Raw genomic sequence first — 19538 nt, forward strand, 5'->3', positions numbered from 1 at the left:
AACCAAAAGATTAAAAGTAATACTGCAAATAGTAATTAACTGATAATCTGAATGACGTTAAAGGACACAGTTTCACATTATATTACTTTGTTTATATTTGGCAGGCCCTGCCACCTTTCTAGCTCAAAACAGTGTTCTGGGGACAGCTTGTTTGTTCAGTTATCGAAAAAAATAAATATTTCCGTGTTTGTATTTTTACCTCATTAATATTGTTAATATTACCATTCTAAGTTTGAATTTCTTCTCGAAAACTACATAGTGCACCTTTAATAAATAAAGGAAAAAAATGGAGGAAAACCTGAGAACCTGACTTCTCAACATCTGTCTGAGCTGAAAGGTAACACTAGCAGACATTTGTTAACACTCATTTCAGAGGGTTGGGGGCACACTAAGGCTTTAATGATACATTCTGTTAAATGTTTAAAAGAAACTACTTTTAAAAAAGAAAAATCCGTTTGAATGAATGACTTGCAGAAAAAAAAACATTTGTATTTTCTGATTTTCCAATAAAATAAATAACTCTTCACTGAAAAAGGGAGTCCTTCCTTTCCTTAAGGCAATCTGATGTTCAGAAATGTGGTCTCATTGATGAAATGACATTTCCAGTGAAGCTAATACTGGCGTAGAGAAGTGTAACTAAAAGTGAAATAGAGGCCTGTGTGTCATTATTTTCTGCCATGCTGCCAGACAGATTTCCTGGAGTGTTGCAAGCGGTGGGCAACAGTCTGATGACCACAAGCTTTTGTCACTAAGAGGACGGTCCAAAGTCCCTTGTGCGTAATGTCATGTGGCCGCCCTCGCTAGCATGTGACCGTTCAACTGACCCATGGTTTGTGATCACAGCGGTCACGTTATGGTAACTTCCAAATGTCACCAAACGTAACCATAGTATGATCTTAACCGCACATTGAAGGAAACACATTCCCAGTAAGTAAATACTGCTAAATAGATAGATAGAAAATAGATCATGTTCATTACAGGGTTTTTATTTAAACATTTATTTACACATTCTTCGTGTGGAAAAAAGAAACATAAAAAACAATAGCAAAACAGTGTTTACACAGACATGGTTATAAACATGGTATTTTCCAACAAAGACGATCTTTAAATGAATGATCCAGTCAGGAAATGGGCCACCCGAGGGTCATTTTGGTACCGAGGTTGAATTTAGACCCACAGCTTACAGGGCAGAGATGGCTTTGGCAGCTACTCTCCTCCCCAGTGGCAGAGTCAGGTCGGTGATGGCCAGGACGACTCGAGGTTTGGCCAGAGCAGGCAGCTTCACCAGCTCAGAAACCTGCATGCGTGTAAAAAAGACAAATAACTGTTATTTTACTGCTTTAGTGGATCTGAAGAAACAGTTCAAATGGCATCATGTTGCTCAAGGTATAAAGAAATCTGGTCATCCTTATTCAGAGGGAGGTTCTGACCCCTTGAGATGGTTTTCAGGGCATGTTGGTTCATATACAACAGCAGCAGCAGCAGACGCCACTTTTCTCCAACACCCTGACCTATACGTTTTCTTATCATACCTCAACAAGAAATTCCAAAGACTTCCCAATAATGTCTGATGCAACAGCTGCTCATCTCCCTCCTTATCTCCACCTGACCGGCTTCCACTCCCAGTTTCTTCTCCTCCCAGGTCATAACTCACCATTGTGAAGGGCATGAACTGCAGGATGTTTCCACGGCTTCCCTGTTCCAGGCACTCAACACACTCCTCCATAAAACTCTGTACAAACTGGGTGTGAGGGCCAGCCATCTTGGAACCCACAATGGAGGAAATGAGGAGGAAAAGGTTGGCTGAGGAGTAGAGAACAGGTGGTGCGAGTTGTCATGGTAGAAGTTATTAGAGGTTTCAGTGTCGATGGCATTTTCCCAGAGGTGATGGGCTGTTACTGCAGAGGTTTGTAACTAGAATCTTTTCGCCTCCAAATACATTTTTATAGGTCAAGTTAAATTTGAGAGAGCAGCACTGGCAAACAAAACTGTCAATAACGATCGACCTTTACCTGATTACTTCCATTCAAATACATAAATTCAAATATTTCTCAAGCTGCATATTTTAACATTGACCCTGGGATAACTTGGCCCCTTTTCACACACACACACACACACACACATTCTTACCCAGGGTTAACCTTTGCCCAGGACTATATATTCATACTGTATCTCTACTTAACCTGGGTTAAATGTCTGTTGGAACTAGGGCTCTCACAATATCAGATTTTCACTATAATTATCTTCACAAAATGAAATCACAAATGATGTTGATGAGTGAGATGAATGATGATGAAGGTGACAGTTTGAGATGGGGCTAAAGTAAAGCCCTGTTCAGACCAAAGATTCACAATAAGACAAAAAGGTTTAGATTTTTGCTGTAGCGTGAAGTGGCCTTTGTCAGCTCGACACAGGCCGGTTGATGGTGCTACCTGCGACTCAGCTTGTCAAATAGCCTGTGGCTGGTTTTAGAACTTTATGCACATTATACAATGAGCACCTCATAGGATAGTCAGCTGGTTGAGTCAGATACAAATTGGAAGCTGGTTAAAATAGCAGTTTTGGGAGTAGGAAAGAGAGGATCACCTCATTAATATGTCTGAGTAACAGCCTGACTGTATGACACAAGCCGTAGAGTTTAAATTTAACATTTTGCTACACTAAAAACATAACTGCTCTTCTCCTACTCTGTTCACAGATATACAACTAACAAGTAACCCACTCTCACTGCTCATTTATATCTGAGGTCGTTGCAGGACACAATGCAAGTAGCTGCAAGTTTTAACTCATCGCAAATATTTGGAACAGGCATTTAAAAGTGGAGTCACACATAATTCTACAATCTAAACATAAGCCACATGATCCAGTGGATATTTTGCCCAGGTCTGGTAGAGATGCAGTGTGAAATATATAGCCCCTGGTCTCGGGTAAGCCCTGGCTTAAAAGTATGTTTGTGAAAAGTTATTGCAATGAACAATGAAAGGTGGGCGACAACTTGAGGGGTAGGCCAACATAAAATGTCTCAATAATCTGTTGGCCCAACTAGAGCAGGAAGAATACTTTCAAGTTTTAATTTATTTTGTCACTTGACCTAATTTTTTCTTTAAGGAGGTATACAGAGTGGGCAGATGTTGCGCCATTTCTTTGTGCAATATGCATGCAAAAAAGGACATAGTGTGGACACAGACAGACTTCTCACCCAGGACTCTGTTGAGAGGGTCCCTCATGTTGACAGTGTGGAGCTGAGAGGCAGAGAGGGAACTGCTCATAGATCTGTCACCTGTAAGGAAAAAAAAAAACAACGCAAGAAGCTGTTTTCATTTAGTTGTATGAAAACAAAATATGCAACATCAAATTCCAAACAGGGAAGCTGAAATTGTCAGTCAAGTGTTCAGTCAGTGGTTGACGAAATGTGATCTCGGCTTAAGGTTGTGAAAGTACTAAAAGGCTTCCTTCGACTGAAGTATTGCATCATCTTCTTTTTTTCCTTAAATAATGTTGACACACATATTTCATTTGTTTTACTTTCCAATTGACTTTTCAACGTAATGGGCAGAGCTCATTTGCCAAAAAAATGTCACTTTTTTAGTTTCAATCTCAATAATTCCAAGCAAAGAAACTCATACCGCGCCCTCTAATAATTTCTGTAGAACTGAAAAACTGATCAAAGCTAAAGCCTCGCATTAGACTGGACTGCCTCAAGTCAGGACCTGTTGATGGCCAAGATGCTCAACACATAATTAATGTTTAACTGGATCGGTTTATCACAGAGAGCTTATTTATGCTTTTCTGATTTCGCTGAAGGGGCCTACAAGAAACAACTTGCCGGTGACAGTGTCTTAAAGCTCCATTTGATTTTGAAAACCAGGCTGGTATTTGCCTAATCTCCAACTAAGTCTGACAGACTTCATAATGAAACCATCTATTCAAACGCACACGTAAATAGACTGACCTGGACTGGAAAGGGCTACAGGCTCATCCTCATTTGAGCTGAGCAGACGCATGAGTTTTGAGGGCTGAGTGTCATCCAAGGGAAAGAGGCTGTTGTAGTCCTGCGGCCAACAATATAAATGTTAGCATCGTATTAAAAATCATTGTGATAATAGTTATTGTCATCCTATTTATCTTTAATGTCAGTACAATTGAGGAATAAGATCAAAGAAAACTTGTCAACTTCTCATGTTAAAAATAGTATTTTAAGGAGGAACATAGAACACAGCCGCATGACACACATAGCTTTGTGTGACTGTTTCACCTCAATATCTTCCCGCTGCCTTTTGCGCTGACGAGCTGAAAACGGGCCTTTGTGGTGAGAGGAGTATGAGCTGAGCGCACACCACACGCACAATCTGAGAAGTTATCGGGAAAGTACAGTTAGCGCCAGATCGCAAAATGCAAAAAACGAAAAGCATCAAAAGTATTTAAGGGTCTCTTACTTGGCCAGAGCTTTTCCAGGCGGGTCTGCCAGGCTGTGCCAGTGGGCAGAGTCTGTGAGCAGGTCGGGCAGTATGGTACCCAGCAGGGTGAGGGTGATCTGCTGGGTGTCCAGGCAGAAGATGCTGTAGAGTAACTCCACCACTCGATTGGCCCACTCCTGCCGAGTCTCCTTCAGCAGCTCCTGAAATAAAACAGTAGTCTGAGCACTGAGACACACCGAGTAATCTGCAGGCATACTTTTAAGTTCTATTTGATATCATCTGTTAATAAATAAGCATTAAAACTTATGTATACCAGAGCATCTAACGATTATTTTTCTCCATCAATCCGTTAGTTGCTTTGTCTATAAAAAGTCATAAAATGGTGAAAAATATCAATCAGTGTTTCCCAAAGCCCAGGAAGACATCCTTAAATGTCTTTGTTTTCTCCTCTAGGACAGTCAAGAAACCAGAAAATATTCACATCCAAGACTTTCACAAATCAGAACATTGCTCAGCAACAATTTTCAAAAAAGCTGGCTACTCATTTTTAATAGCTGACAAGTTATCATCAATCGTTGCAGCTCTCATTTAACCATGGAAATTTCAAAATATGTTTGGCCAAAAAGACATACTCAATCCTTTTTTGGCGAAAACTCTGTAAACATAAGCAAACTGTGTTTACACAAACCATTCAACAGGATATCTTTAAATAGACCAGTGAAGAGTATGCCTTATACTGGCGTTATGCCCACATACACAATAATCCACAAAAAGATAAAGCCAAACTGAGCCTTTTTACTGAGCAACAACTGCTCTTAATATAGGCAAAGTAAATTCAAGTTCATCCTGGATAAAACACCCAGGTACATTTGCATGGATGGTTACACTCATATTGACCACAGTAGTATGTGTGTAAACCAGAGGAATCTAAAAATCAAAATATGTTCTGAGCAAGTAATATTATTTAATTCAGCAAAATCCATGTGTTTACAAGGGTTGACCAATAGTTGGTCAGAAATGGATAAAACAAGTTACAACAATTAGTAATTCAATTGGTCTGCAGATAAACAGACAATGTTTTAATATAGCACAATGTAGTTTTTAAGAAGAAATTCAAACTCAGAATTTTAATATTTAGAATATCAATGAGGTAATAATACAAACTGAGAAATAATAGTTTTTTCCATGAGTAAATAAATGAGCTGTTCTCAGGTGAATAATAAGGTCCCCAGAACACAGTTTGAAGCTACAAACTTGGCAGGGTCCACCGAATATAAACAAAGTTAAACAGTATGAAACTGTGTTGTACCTTCATGTCAGTTCGATTACTTAGTCATGAAACTGAAGAGTTTGTGAAGGCAATAAAAATAAAAATCAGTCAATGCAGATCTGTGTCTTCTGACTAAAATGTCTTCCCCCAGAACTACATACTATAGTGCACCTTTGAATCATCATTCAAACAAATTTTGGCAAACATTTGCCGGTTCCAGGTTCTAAAATGTTAGAATTTTCAGATTTTCCTTTTCTTAAATTAATAATTAACCGAACATGTCTGGGTTTCTGACAGTTGGTTGGAAAAGAGAGACATCTGAAGACATCACCTGAGGGTGTATTAAAGTAAAAAAAAATTTTTTAACAATTAATTAAGAATATAATTATCTATCAATGTCATCAATAATGAATATTATTGTTAGTTTCAACCTTTAAATAGAGCCAATGTTGCTGATGTTGATTCTTAAGATATCGGCACGTCTTCTTAGTCCACCTACCTTTACTAAATTGTTAGTGAACCAGAAGACCCCTCCCATATTGAGAAGACTCTCAAACAGATGCAGCGCCCGGCTGTCCACCCAGCCTTTGCGCAGCACCGTCTGGAACTGTTTGCTGAGGGCCACGTGGATGGGGTCTTTGGCCGGCAGCAGGTTGCGGTAGGGGATCGGCTCCTGGCCCTCCACTGGGGGGCGCAGGGTCGCGGCTGTTTGTTGGAAAACGTCGGCACACATGTGCTCCATGATAGAACTCATTATGATCACGCTGGTGGGGGAAAAAGGACGCAAGTGTTTATTACAAGTAATGAATGAAGATTAATCTTCATGAGTTCACGGGCGCTTATGAACATTGATTAGTGTTTGTTTATACCGTTCATTGTAAAACTGCAGAGTGTTCTCCCCATACAGCGGTGTCACAAGCTGTCGGATCATAGTCTGGGGCTTCTCCCTCTCGTCCCTCCCCAGCATCCTAACATGGGCCACCAGCCACGCCACAGCACAGATTGCCATACTGCAAACCTTCCCCTTAATGTTGTCAGTGATCTTCTGCACTCAAAGGGATGACACCAGCAAGAAAAAGAGGAAGGAAGAATGCGGTTAGGAGGGTCAAGAGGATTCTGGCTAAGACCGCGTTGTTTCACATTACGTTATTTGAAAACTTGAATGGAAGAGGGGAAAAAATGAGGCATCAGTTTCATCCATCAACTTTGGGACGTCACTGCTGTTGCAAGTTCTGAGCACGTTGTTATTCGTCAACTTCCACAGAGTATGACGTATGCGCACTTGAGTTATGAGTCAAACTTCAAAAGTAGGAAAGAGAAAATTCTTAGACATGCAATGATCAGGGAGGTTACCAGTACAGCCTGCGTATCATATGAGCAGCTGACTCTTTGGAAATCTCACAACTGTATTTTCCAGTCACAGAAAGAAAAAGTAGAAACAAAAGAAAAAATACAACATTAAAGATAAACAGACCTGTACTGCCTCCACAGAAAGTACACCGTTCTCCCACGCATTCAGAACTTCCAGGATGGCTGCTGGAGTGCTGAGACAGATTTCATGCCATTTCACCTGACTGTCACAACAGATGAACGTCAGAGGAAGTTCCATATTTAGAGCAATGTTGGGGCATGTTTAAGAAATGTTCATTACATAAAAGCGATGAAAAGAAAATGAAAAATTACAGTAAAGTGCTGGGCATCATCGTAGTAGATGATCTGTCTAGAATCTGATCTGATTTAAAGTAGTTTCAAAATAGAAATGACACTAGTCTGAAGCAGTACTAAAGATGCCCACCAAATGTTCAATATATATTAAAAATACATTTATTTAATGTTTTTATTCCATAAATATAAATACAGAACATGGGGCGTAAAGTATTTTAGTTAAAGATTAGTCTATAACTTACACTAGTTTCATCTCTGATGAGTTGTTCAGCAGGGTGACCAGGCTCTCCACTTTGCCAGGCTCTGGTCTGAAGCAGGGGTGGTCGGGGTTCAGAGTCTTGCCTTCCTCTGGCATACATGTCTGCAGCCATGTTTCAAAGAAGGGGGTCTCCCCTGAAGGGCTGGGGTCTGACAGGATCACCTGGAAAGTGTATGAATCAATTCAGGTTTAATTAATCTACAATCAGAGATGCGGCAGCAAATGTTATGCCAGTAATTCACAGCCTTCTCTTGACATCTTGTGGCCTGATGCTGAAAGAGCAGGCTGATTTGCTGTCAAGTCTACACAGAATACTATACCCTAGAAGATCATTATAGTTTTTTTTGTGACAAGCTTGAATTGTCTTAAACTAACCTCAGATCCATAAGTCTGCACCACATGGCAGAGCATGAGGAAGGATATGTCGAAGAGCAGGGCTCGCACTGATGCAGACTTGGCTGAGGGAGAGGAGGGGGAGAAAATCCCAAATGTTAGTATCTCACTCACTAAATAAAATGTCAAAGTGGGACGAAAGTCCCATATTGGAACATGCCACTCTTGTATTAACTCACATCCTTCACCGCTGATGTGCTTGGGAAACTCATTAAGTCTAGGACAAATAGAAAAAAAAAACCACATTACATGATGTGAAACATTTGGTTAAAAATCTCCTTTCTAGCCTGACTGGAGTTTCCAACTGGCTAAACACGACCTGCCACCCGTTTAAATATGCTTAATTACTATTAGTATGACTGAGGGCATCATTTGTCTTAATTCGCAACTCTATTTTGCATTTACTTACTTAATGAACTTCCGCGCAAAAGATTTGAGTTTCCCAGTAGCTGCTGCTGCTGCCAAGAGCAGGTCCAGGCTCTTTCCAGACAGCATGTGTCCTAGGACCCCCAAAAGACCCTCAGGTGACTTGGAGTGGTCTGCATCAACTGTCTAATGAGTAACAAAAGAGGAGATATTTCATTTGTTCTTCTTGCACAGTGTATGTTATATTAAATATATCTGACAACCGCTTTTGATATTTTGCTTTCAGTTTTTCTTAGTCTTAGCATTTCTGTAGCCATTCTGAAAACTACTTTGTACCGACCTGGAGCCTCATGACCGAAAACTCCCATATGTGAAATCTTATCTTATCTCATCAACTGTATTCAGGAAATAAGCTTATCTTATCTGGGATAGAAGTTTGGCTATTACACAACTGTCCAAACTGAATACTTTCCTATTTTAGGAATGACATATACCCTGTCCGAAATTCAAAATAACTGCTGAAATGGCACCACATGAGTTGTCGGGTCTGTATGTAAATGAGAAGGACGACGCGGATCAACATGAGTGCTGAAATATTATACCTGAAAACCTACTCAAACTTTAACTGTTGGAGAAGCTGAAACTGATGTTTGCCTGTTGGCTTTAAATTTACTTGACCATCTATCAATGATTATAAACTCTCTCCTCCACATACACAATCAATACCTCTGACACATCAAAGCTAAAATAGCTAGCTAGCGTCAACTGAAGCAAAACAGCTGTTCTCAAGGATACAGGCAGTCCTGTGTATATTCTAAACACAATTATAGGCATGACAGGACAAGTGCCGATTGAGGAATCAAGTTTACAGTTAGTGAGGATTTCTTAAGTTAAGAGAGATACTTGGTCTGAGATAGGACAGGACACAATCGTGAGTTTAAGAATCGCTTCTGTAATATGACAGGATTTACCTTTCTTTGAAACCAGGACTAGCAACAAGGGCATTTTCTGAAATTTGGCCCCAGACAATTAATCACCAGCACAGCATCAGCACTGTAATACACCAAGAATACACCGTACAGTCTAGGTCATGTTATGGTGCTCTACCTTGAGAATATTGGTGACAGTTGGCTCTGCTCTTAGGATGAGGCCTGGGTTAGGCTGGATGTTAGCATTTTCTGCGGTCTTTAACCTTGGGGCGAACTCCCTGTCCTCGGTCCTGAATCAAATTTGCAAGGGAAAGGGAAGGGAAGGGAGGAGAGGAGAGACAGAGGCGAAGAGGGGCAGAGGGGATGGAGGATGGGATGTACTGTGTGAATATGGTGAACAACCTTTAATCCACAATAATATTTCACAACAAAGTTCAAACAGGTGTCATGGTGTTGAAATGGGAGCCCGTACCGTTTTGAAGTGAGGCAGGTTGTATTTGAATCTGACAGCAGGCCAAGCTTATTACACTCCTGAAGGAGCATGCCGAGGCAATCGCAACTATGTAAAAGGAAGCACACAAAACATTATGGTGCTGGCATACCAGGCATTTATCTAGAAAACAAAGAGATTACAGTCTGAGAAAATGGTTGTGGCAACATTTTGGAGCACGTACTTGCATCTCTGATCTGCTTTGTCTAGCAGTGGTGTGAGCTTGAGTAAGTACTGAAATGCGATATTCACATCTTCCATGAAGTCCTGAAAAATACAGTTGTCATGTATGAAAGAAATAGTGAAGGTTCATTACATCACATTTTAAATACAACTGTTTCAATAAAAAATAGTAATGATTGGATAAGTGTGTTAATTTGTAAGACAGACATCAGTAAGTACCTGTCCTTTGTCACCATAAGGATATTTCTTCAGTCGAAGCAGAACCTGTGGGATCTAGCAGAAAGAAACAAAATCATTTAAATCGAGTTGCATGTGCATAGATCCTTATGCAAAAGAAGATAAATACAGAAAAGTAAAAAATAAATAAAAAAGGTTTATAAAAGCAAATAAGAGTCCATATAAACAGCATACACTCACTAATATATAATATGATCATTAATGATAGTTGGTGTTTGTCTGTATTACTTTAGAATTATAGTAGTGTTATGATATAGTATATAATAACAATAATAATAATAATAATAATAACAATAACAATTATAATAATGAACAGCATAATATAGAATTGGATATGATGTAAGAAAACAGGATAACATATAGACAAGATAGAGTTGTGTAATATAATTAAGTACAGCATGACAGTATATACACTGTAGCATAATATAATATGTAATCAAATTATTAAAGTGTAAACATAAAAAATATATACAAATGAGGGCTAAAAGTGATTAGGGTGGTCTGTGGTAACAGAGATAGTTCACTTATGACAATCAAGTGGAAATAATAGTGGATTCAAACTTAAAATAAGAAATGAACAAAGTAATGAAATTCTGCTTTACTTGTCATTATGTCATTAAGTCATTAATTGTAGGTCAAAAGGAAAATCAACACTCAGGGCCAGAAAAACAGGTGGTTAGACAAAGCAAAGGGGGAGCAGTCATCTCTGAAGTTGAACTTGCCTTGAGGAAAGTGAAGGCAGTCCATTTGAGCTCCTCTGTGCCCTCTGGTGACTCAATGAGGCCAGTGAAGCAGGCCTTCCAAATCTCCAGGACAAAAAGAGGAGCAGGGATTCGCTGTGGAAGACAAACTATTATAGAAGACTGTGGACTATAATGCATAATTTCTGTGTTTCAACAGGCAATGGCGTTTAACACAGAGTTAATAATCTATTTCACTGTTGATGAAGGTTCTCAGCCATCCAGGTCGTTCTTAGTGCCACTTTGTAGGCAGCTGGACTTGTTTCAGTTTCTTGAAAATGAAATATTTACCTGCATTCTCTTGATCATCATCAGCTGCTCCACCAGAGGCTGTGTCTCCCCCGTCAGATTCATGGTCCCTTCCAGCATAATGAAGGCGTGGACTGATGGGAAGGAGGCATGACTCTGAGGGTCACACGGCACGGACAACATCTGGGTAATACTGAGGAAATCGCAAAGAGCTAACATAAGCAAGACTGGTTGTGATGGTCTTTGAATTATTATATCACCATATCTAAACTGAGCAGTGTCATGCGCAAGTAAAATAGCTTAGTGTATTCAATATTGAAGAATGAGTAATATTTACCCTTTTACTAGTGACAAGCTTTCTTCTAATTTCGTTCTCATAGTCTGGTTAGGTACGTTTCCGAGGCCTTCCGTCACTTTCACCATTGACTGCTCTACGTTGCTCCAGGAACCTGTGGAGGCATTCCAACAACAACACTTAGATTTATGGCTTCTAACATTCACGCACAATAACATTTGACTGAGAGTAACGTTTTAAGCTTTTTATGTAGCTTCTTTGTCAGGGGATAACCATAACCTTACTGGTAGCAAAATATAACGTCTGTGACCTTGTTCATTACGCACAATCTTGTATAAACACACAATCGTAACACCTTGTTCCTCCAGCCGAGCGATGTGTACCAGGGCTCTGTTCTTGGTGCTGCTCATCAGAGTGTGAAGCCTCTCCTGGCAGGCTCTCAGGCTGGCCTCTGTGCTGGCTGACGGACCCAGCTCTCTCAGCTTCTCGCAGTACCAGGCACAGCCCTGCAGCAGCCACACCACCACTCCCAGCAGAGCCCGACAAAGCCCAATGCATTCCTCTGCTTTCCCGTGACAGCTTAAAAGTCATAGATGAGTCCCAGGGAGGCAAGAAGTACAAAACATAAGCTTTACATAAAAAGATGACATGCCCATGTGAGTGAAGTTAGAGTTATTGGAATAATTATGATAAAGGAGAATTTCTGGGCCTCTAGATTTCCCATTTAACATGTTGTTAATGGTTAGATAAAATGGGTGAACACAGATGCTAGACCCCATTCAAGGCGGATGATATGCTGCATGTTATAGTTATAAATTAATTTACCATTCCAAAAATAAACACATACATAGCATTAGCCTACATTTAACAGAGTTACAAATATGCTCTCTGCATCTATAATGATCCTTAAAAAAAACCCTTGATCATTCAGAACTGAAAAATCAAACATTTACATTGATATAAGTATTAACACTGTCATCAATAACTTTCACACCTGAGACGATGGCAAAACATGTCCATTATCTCCAACAGCGACTTGACACACAGCTCTCGGGAAAAATCATCAAACTGTAAGAAAAGAGACATATTCACGAGAGTCTTACATGTGATAGTAAAATGCAAGCTGCCGTGACTGTCATCATGCAATAATTACCTTGCTGATGGCTGTAAGCACACTGGAATAAGACACCATCTATGAAGAGAGGAGGCAACATTCAGAACTTGCAGCTCAACGTCAGTACCATTTCACACACTGCTCAGCTACACCATTATTTGATAACACAGCTTTGTCTCTCACCTGGGAACTTATAGCATATTTGAGGTATGACAAAATAAGGGGGTTAGGAGAGGGACCAATCATCGCCTGCTCCATCAGGGCTTCTGGAATACACATACAGCATTTAAAGTCACATTAAAAATAACAATAAGACAACTGGTGTCAAGTCATATCCTTTGCATACTGACTGGGGAACTTCGCTGTCTTTCCTCTTACCTGCAAGGTTAAGGTAGTCCCATGTTGCTCCCTTTGGAAAGTTCTTCTTGATGTTAATGGCCCACTGGTAGTCACTCCATCGTTCCTTCCATGCCTGCAGAATGGCTTGCTTCAGATTGACCACCTTCATCCTGGTAAAAAGGACCATACATCTGTATAAAACAGTGGCAACTTTCAAGAACACAGGCTTGAAAAGCTATTCTGTCGTAGGATGCCACTTTGTTTAGCTTTCTATGCTACGTTATTCACGATTTGGCTAGCTGGCGTTAGCCGCTGGGTGCTGATGCCATTAATTCATGAATTAAGATAAAGTTGTCTGGCTTGGTGCAAAAACACAATAACGCCTCAGTAGATAAGACAAAGCGCGTTACACAGCGCCACCCCTCATTTTGACACTTACCTGACTTTTTCAGGTTTTCACAACACAAAACGAGTGTAGTGCTCCTCTGCTTCACAATACAAAGATCGGCATCTTTGCCGTCAAGTACGAAAGAGTTCATTGGTCAATATTTCGACGTCTGAATATTCTTTCCGCTGATTGGTTTAGAGAGGCGCTCGACGGCAGCGTAATGACTTCACACTGTCACACGATGGCGCACTTAACAAAGCGAACGAGTCAAAGCTCACCACTGCATGAAAACTCAGGAAGAAAGGTGAGGTAAGACTTATCCCTGAACAAAAACACCAAACTATCCAACTGGAGAAATATTTACAAATTAAATTCAATTATGGCATCGCGTCACTTCGTTTGTTGTTGGCTGTTAAAATCTAAGTGACTGTTTTTCTTTTGTACTTAGGCTAGGCTACAGTTTAAGCTAGCCTTAGCTAGATGTACACCATTCACTTACCTCCTGTGAACACGCAGATACCAAATAAAAATGTATATATAGAAAAATAATTTGAAATAAAAAAATGTAGATACATTCTAAGGACTCTGAAAAGAAATGAGGGGGGAGTACTGTTAATCAGAGATAATAACCAGGTTAAGAGGAAACAATAATGCTTTATTTTAATTTTTTTCAATTTATTTTTTTATCTTGATTGACTTTTTGATTTGACATGCTCACATTGTAGCCTGACCTTACATCGAAACCTAGTGGTCATGGTTGTCTAAGCTTAGCAACATGGGCACATACAGATCCACACCAGAGGGGATGATGGAAATTAACAAGGTTGTCTTTATGAGGAAAGAAATCTTCAGGGAGAAAAGCAAATATTGCATGTTCACAAACACAAAACTAAATGTCACAACTTCATAAACAGACATCACACACACAAAGGCCACATCAAGTGAAAACAGTCCTGTCCTTGCAAAAATGTGATAATGCATTATTTTCTTCAACATCGAAGCTGAAGTTATCTCGTTATCATTACAATGGTTGGCCTTCTGTAGCCTAAACCTCAGGTTAATATCTGGTCTGATAAGGCCTCCTCATGTTGATTTTAGGCTAATGATGATGAGTTATTTAACTTTGTTTCATTTTTAATTTTGGCTTTCCATGGCATAATACAGTGGAATGCTTTGTTTTCTTACGTAACCACCTCATTCAGTTGTGTGATTCACTCCCTCACTGTAATTTCATCTTTTTTGTGTGTATCAGTTCAGTTCTTTTCAACAGGGTTTTTTGTCTATTATGTCACACCTCAGAGGTGAAAAGAAAAGAACATTTGTCTTCAAAACATTGAAGATCCCAGCCATACCAGACAGTCAGTTAGACACAGAATGTAATGGTCAAGAGTTTGTCCAATGCAATGTTTGGGGTTGGTATCTTTAATGAGGGGTTAAAATACAGTATTTCTGATTTAAAAAAAAACAAACCCAAAAAACCAAAACACATGTAGTTATTTATTACAGAACCACTCCAAATCACATTTAGTCTCAAGCAGTACAGAAAGTGTTTTTTATATAAATAAAATCTACTCAGGCATGGTCTGCAGAGTTCTACTAAATATCTCCTTTCCACTTTTGCACTCAGGTCGTCATCGTGTTAAAAGGGGTACTGTTCTCCATCATCAAAACCATCCAACTACCTCTGCAAGTAAAGGTTCTGTATTGAGTCTGTGGTAACAAAGACCCTCATTCTGCCTGACACTGGAGACGTTGTCCTGGCTAGAGCGATGTCTGCGTCCGGGGACAGAGCGATGCCAGCCAGCAAGAGATGATCCATGCGTCCTGGCATAGTCTGGGTAGGTGCGGGACGGAGGGGTGATGAGGGTGTGAGGTGTATGTGTGTGTGTGTGTGTGAGTGGAGGGGTATTTGGGGAGAACTATCCTATCCTGTTGCCTTCCACTGAGAGCTGCATTAGTGAAGGGTGCTGACAGATTTGAGTCTACCCCTGGGGAGATTGGGGAGACTGTAGTCGCAGCTCTGTGTCTGTTCTCATGACTTCACTGCTGGGATGGACCCAGTTCTGCTGACTCTTATTGTTCTTTGTAGTTACAGTTATTTGTTTAAAGGGACAGTTTACCCCCAAATCAGTGGTCTTACCTGTAGTGCTATTTTATCCACCTAGATTGTTTTGGTGTGAGTTGCCAGATTGTGGAGACAGAGCTACACCAGACAACCGTATCACCGTGCGGAGGGAAGTGTGCATTTACTTATAGACGAGAGGTTTGTGCTTTTGACTGCGAGGAATGTCAACATTAATAGCGTTCTCTGCTGCTGTAGTTTAATAGTGATGAAATAGTTCCTATGTGAAACTACTTGCTTCAAGGTCTGTGGATTGTCCTGACTAACAGGGTCATGATTTCTGGAAAGAGACAAAGAGAAAAAAGGCAGACATTTCTACAGCCATGTAAAAAATAAGGCAACTTGCACCAAAACAGTCTAGATGGATATATAAATACTGATGGGGAGGAGAAATATGTATTTTTGATCTTGGAATGAACTGTTCCTTTAAAGCTACTCATAGCCTCCTAAAATCACCTTAGGACTTGTTTTTACAAGAGTAAGAACTGTTTACAACATACTGCATTGATTTTTATGAATATTATTTTGAAAGAGATGTTTATCAGTCTCTCTCATATAGTTTTATAGGTGATATGTTCCCCACAAAATACCTCATGGCTCCAATGTACTGGGCTAAACAGCAGCTGCTTTCTTAAACCCTCAGCAAATAAGACAGAAAATGGCTAGATTATGTTTATTGTGTTTCTGTGGTAACTATTTATTAAATCCATTTGTGGAATTGTGTAGCTAATCCATCCATTTAATTCGGAATCCACCTTCTTGGTTTGCACAGGCAGGAATAAGAGAATAATCTTAATGCAATAATATGAGTAAATAGAAGTAATATTTCATGGCCTCTACCTCCGAGCTGCGGTAGAGCCGCACATCTGTTACAATAGGCCTATTCTACCGCTTCTACAGTAGAGAACTTCAGTGTCTTGCTTTTTCTTTCTTGCTTCCTCTAAAACACACCAAAGGCCTTTGGGCACACATAGGTAATTACTGAGGGTTGAGAGTTAGGAAATGAGTGTGCCCCCCTCATGTCCCCTCAGGATGTCCATTCATGCTCCTCCATGAATCAGGATGGACTAGAGGCGCCTACTGTAACCAAGAAGAGATAAGGCGCATAATGTGTTACCATGTTTAATGCTGCACATAACCCCTCTCTTAGGTCTAAGCAACCTCGAGGAAGCAGTCGCTGGTGGAGCTGGTGATTATTAAGAACATAGATGAACATTTGGATGGGAAATCTAATATTAGCCTGAGCGAGCATCAGATATTTACCATGGTGGGAGAAAATGTCTGGTTTTGTCGACCAACAGTACCAAAAACAAACAAACAAACAAAACACTTGCAGACAGCCAAGCACGCATTGAAGCAACACATACAACCTTAACCTAATGGTGCATTGTTGACTAACACAAAGTTATATATACTTTAGAACTGTGATATACTAAAAATGCACACATTCAAGAGGAAAAATAAGAAAACTACTTGGTCAGTGTTTCACACTGTGTTCATATAACGAAAACAAAAATCTTATCAGCCGTTATATCAGCAGAAATGTTCTATTTGGGTCAATGCAAATATTTCATTCTAAAGCCTTTATTGGCCGATACCGATGAACCGCTGATGATCTGTATCCCTAATATTTATTGCACAGAGGTATAATTAGCCAAGTGAAAAACACCTGTGGCGTGTGCTGGGGGCTTTCACTGTTAAAATATGGGTACTTTTGCTTAGCTACTTTAGCTCAAAAGAACTTCTATCAACATCGACACATCAGCCCCTCTGATGTGATTTCAGCAGTGTCATATGTGATTTACTGATTCTCATCAGCAGGCTGAAACAATGAGTCAGCTGAGAGCAATGGGCCTTTTTCAAAGCAGACATTTTGGCTTATCGTAGATAGAAAAGCATGCATGTTACTAATAACACCACATATGCCTCTGTCCTAATCAAGCATCCCTGTAAGGCATGAAACTGAAGCAGCTAAATGGAGTTCAGCCCTCGTTCATTTTGTTATATACACCTGTGCTTTTCCTAACATTTAAAATATCTAACATATTTACCTGAATTAGTGCTTGGTTGATGTCATCACCCAAGGATGCCTGTCCATGTCTTTCAAAATCCTGTGTACATTTGAAGTCTTTTGATGTGTACTTGGTCACCGATGACAGCTGATGGACAATGCCATCAGGCTCTTGGCTTATTATGCGAGACGACAGGCGTAGGCAGTCGGACAGATCTTGTTGTGTCTCTTCGATTTGGGCAACAGACAACAAAGCATGTCTCAGTCAGTGGATAAATTCCCATCACACTTCAGGACTTTAGAAGGATCAGTTTGTACTTTCAGTCAACTCAGCAGCACTTTCATTTTGTTTTCTTTTCAGTTTTCTAAATTGAGCCTATTTGTTGGAATTTTATCTCCTAATACAATAACATGTATTGCTTACTCTATGAATTGCTGTATTTTCTAATTGATTTTTATTAATTTGGTTACTGTAAACTATTTAAAAAGGTCGTATTGTGCTTTTGGGGTTGTTGCCTTTCCTTTATTATGTTATGTAGCAATTTTGTGCATTCAAAAGGTCTGCAAAGTGAAAAAGCCCACAGGAGTTACTCTCTCCCACAAAAAAGACTGCTCCTACACTGCCTGAAACACCTGGTTTGGAGTTGAGCCTTTAGTTCCGTAAGCTATTGCATCACTATGTAACAAGCGTTATACAAATATATAGTTAACTATATTGTTATGAAATATATACACTACATGACCCGTCCTGCTCTGCCTCTGATTGGCTACATCCTGCCCGGTAAATAATGTGCTTGTGTGACTCTTACCAAAGATTGAAAAGAGGTGAGATGTCTCACTATGTAGCTAAAAACGGGGTATTCAAAAGTGTAAAGGGATGCTGCAGCAATGCACCACATGAAAAAAATAATGCATTTTTGGAAAATTAAAGTATGTAAACCTATTCTAGTAGGACCCCGAAATAAAAGTATGAACCTGAAAATAAGCACAATATGACCTCTTGAAATCAGTATATTTGAAAATTATCCAGAGGGTTTTATTGGTTTCTCCCCAATCAAGTGTAAGATAAGCAATTAGTGAGGCTCAGAATACACAAACTGAATCGCAGAAGCTTCAATTTGTGGTAAAGGTAAAATGCGTGACAAAGCATCATTATAATGAAGTTTCATTATTTACTCTCGTAATATGCTACTAATAATTGCCCATTTGTAACACCATGGGCTGATCTTATATATTCATTCGTATATATTCATAATGATATAAAAACATAAACCTCGGATCTTCAGTAATCATCTATGATTGAGTGATACTATCACAGGATCTAACAGGGAGTACTTTTAGCGGTGAAGTGTTGGCCACAGAGCCACATGAGACTTGACACTGAAGAGCTTTATATAGCCCCTTCAACATGATTTCCCCTCATTTTACTGTCATCAAGAGTCCAGGCTACTGGGAGTTTGTTCCAGCATTAATTATAACTAGTCTATATGGGCTGGCTGGCTGGCAGGGAGCCAGACGAGGCCACTTCCTTCTTTGCATCCTTTCACATCTTTTAACAGGCTCTGTCTTTAGTAGGTGTTACGCTGTTTCTTTTATATCACGTAAGCAAATGTGCGAGTCCAGGCCCCAGCTGGCCTAATCAACTGTTCACTGGGAGTCACAGAAGGGACATTCCCAAGGGATCCTGGGTGTCAACGTTCTGTTGCGTAATTCAGACAAAATAACATGATGATGTAGGAAAAAATCATTACATCTATCTATATATCTATCTATCTATCGATCTATCAATCTATCGATCGATCGAGGTTGTGTCTGGTTCTTTTGCCAGCGTCACCCTTTTTTTTTCTCCAGCCAGCGGGTTACGTGGCAACAGCCTCCATATGGTAATTAATAGGTTTTATTTGCAGGAGCCGTGAGTGTGAAGGGAGAGGCTTGTGCACTAGTGGCACTCATAGCTCTGGGATGTAACCAACTGCTAACAAACCATAATTGAATTGCAGCTTTTTTTAACCTGAGGAATAGGTAGAATTAACAAATATAAGATACATAAAAAGGCATTTCTGCTTTTTT

At 39.8% G+C, this 19538-nt stretch overlaps 1 protein-coding gene across 3 annotated transcripts; it reads right to left on the minus strand.

Annotated features, from left to right (window-relative positions):
• Positions 1-965: 965 nt before the first annotated feature.
• Positions 966-13525, minus strand: med24 (mediator complex subunit 24). Of its 3 annotated transcripts, none has more exons than XM_030400257.1 (26): positions 13387-13525; positions 12987-13117; positions 12792-12874; positions 12648-12686; positions 12489-12562; positions 11850-12073; positions 11537-11648; positions 11242-11392; positions 10933-11046; positions 10193-10246; positions 9975-10057; positions 9773-9859; positions 9479-9590; positions 8415-8557; positions 8185-8222; positions 7988-8070; positions 7596-7774; positions 7163-7262; positions 6558-6733; positions 6188-6452; positions 4437-4618; positions 4256-4349; positions 3953-4052; positions 3200-3280; positions 1655-1803; positions 966-1297 (listed from the first exon to the last, which is right to left on the minus strand). In XM_030400257.1, exons 2-26 carry the CDS (start codon positions 13114-13116, stop codon positions 1181-1183), a joined length of 2970 nt encoding a protein of 989 aa, XP_030256117.1. In that variant the 5' UTR covers position 13117; positions 13387-13525; the 3' UTR covers positions 966-1180. The 3 variants fall into 3 exon arrangements, with proteins under 3 accessions (XP_030256117.1, XP_030256116.1, XP_030256115.1); XM_030400256.1 differs by having other exon boundaries at positions 9479-9578; positions 12987-13138; positions 13387-13474; XM_030400255.1 differs by having other exon boundaries at positions 12987-13138; positions 13387-13474.
• Positions 13526-19538: the final 6013 nt, after the last annotated feature.

The sequence above is a fragment of the Sparus aurata genome, chromosome 20 (genome assembly GCF_900880675.1).
Source record: "Sparus aurata chromosome 20, fSpaAur1.1, whole genome shotgun sequence".
NCBI lineage: Eukaryota > Metazoa > Chordata > Actinopteri > Spariformes > Sparidae > Sparus > Sparus aurata.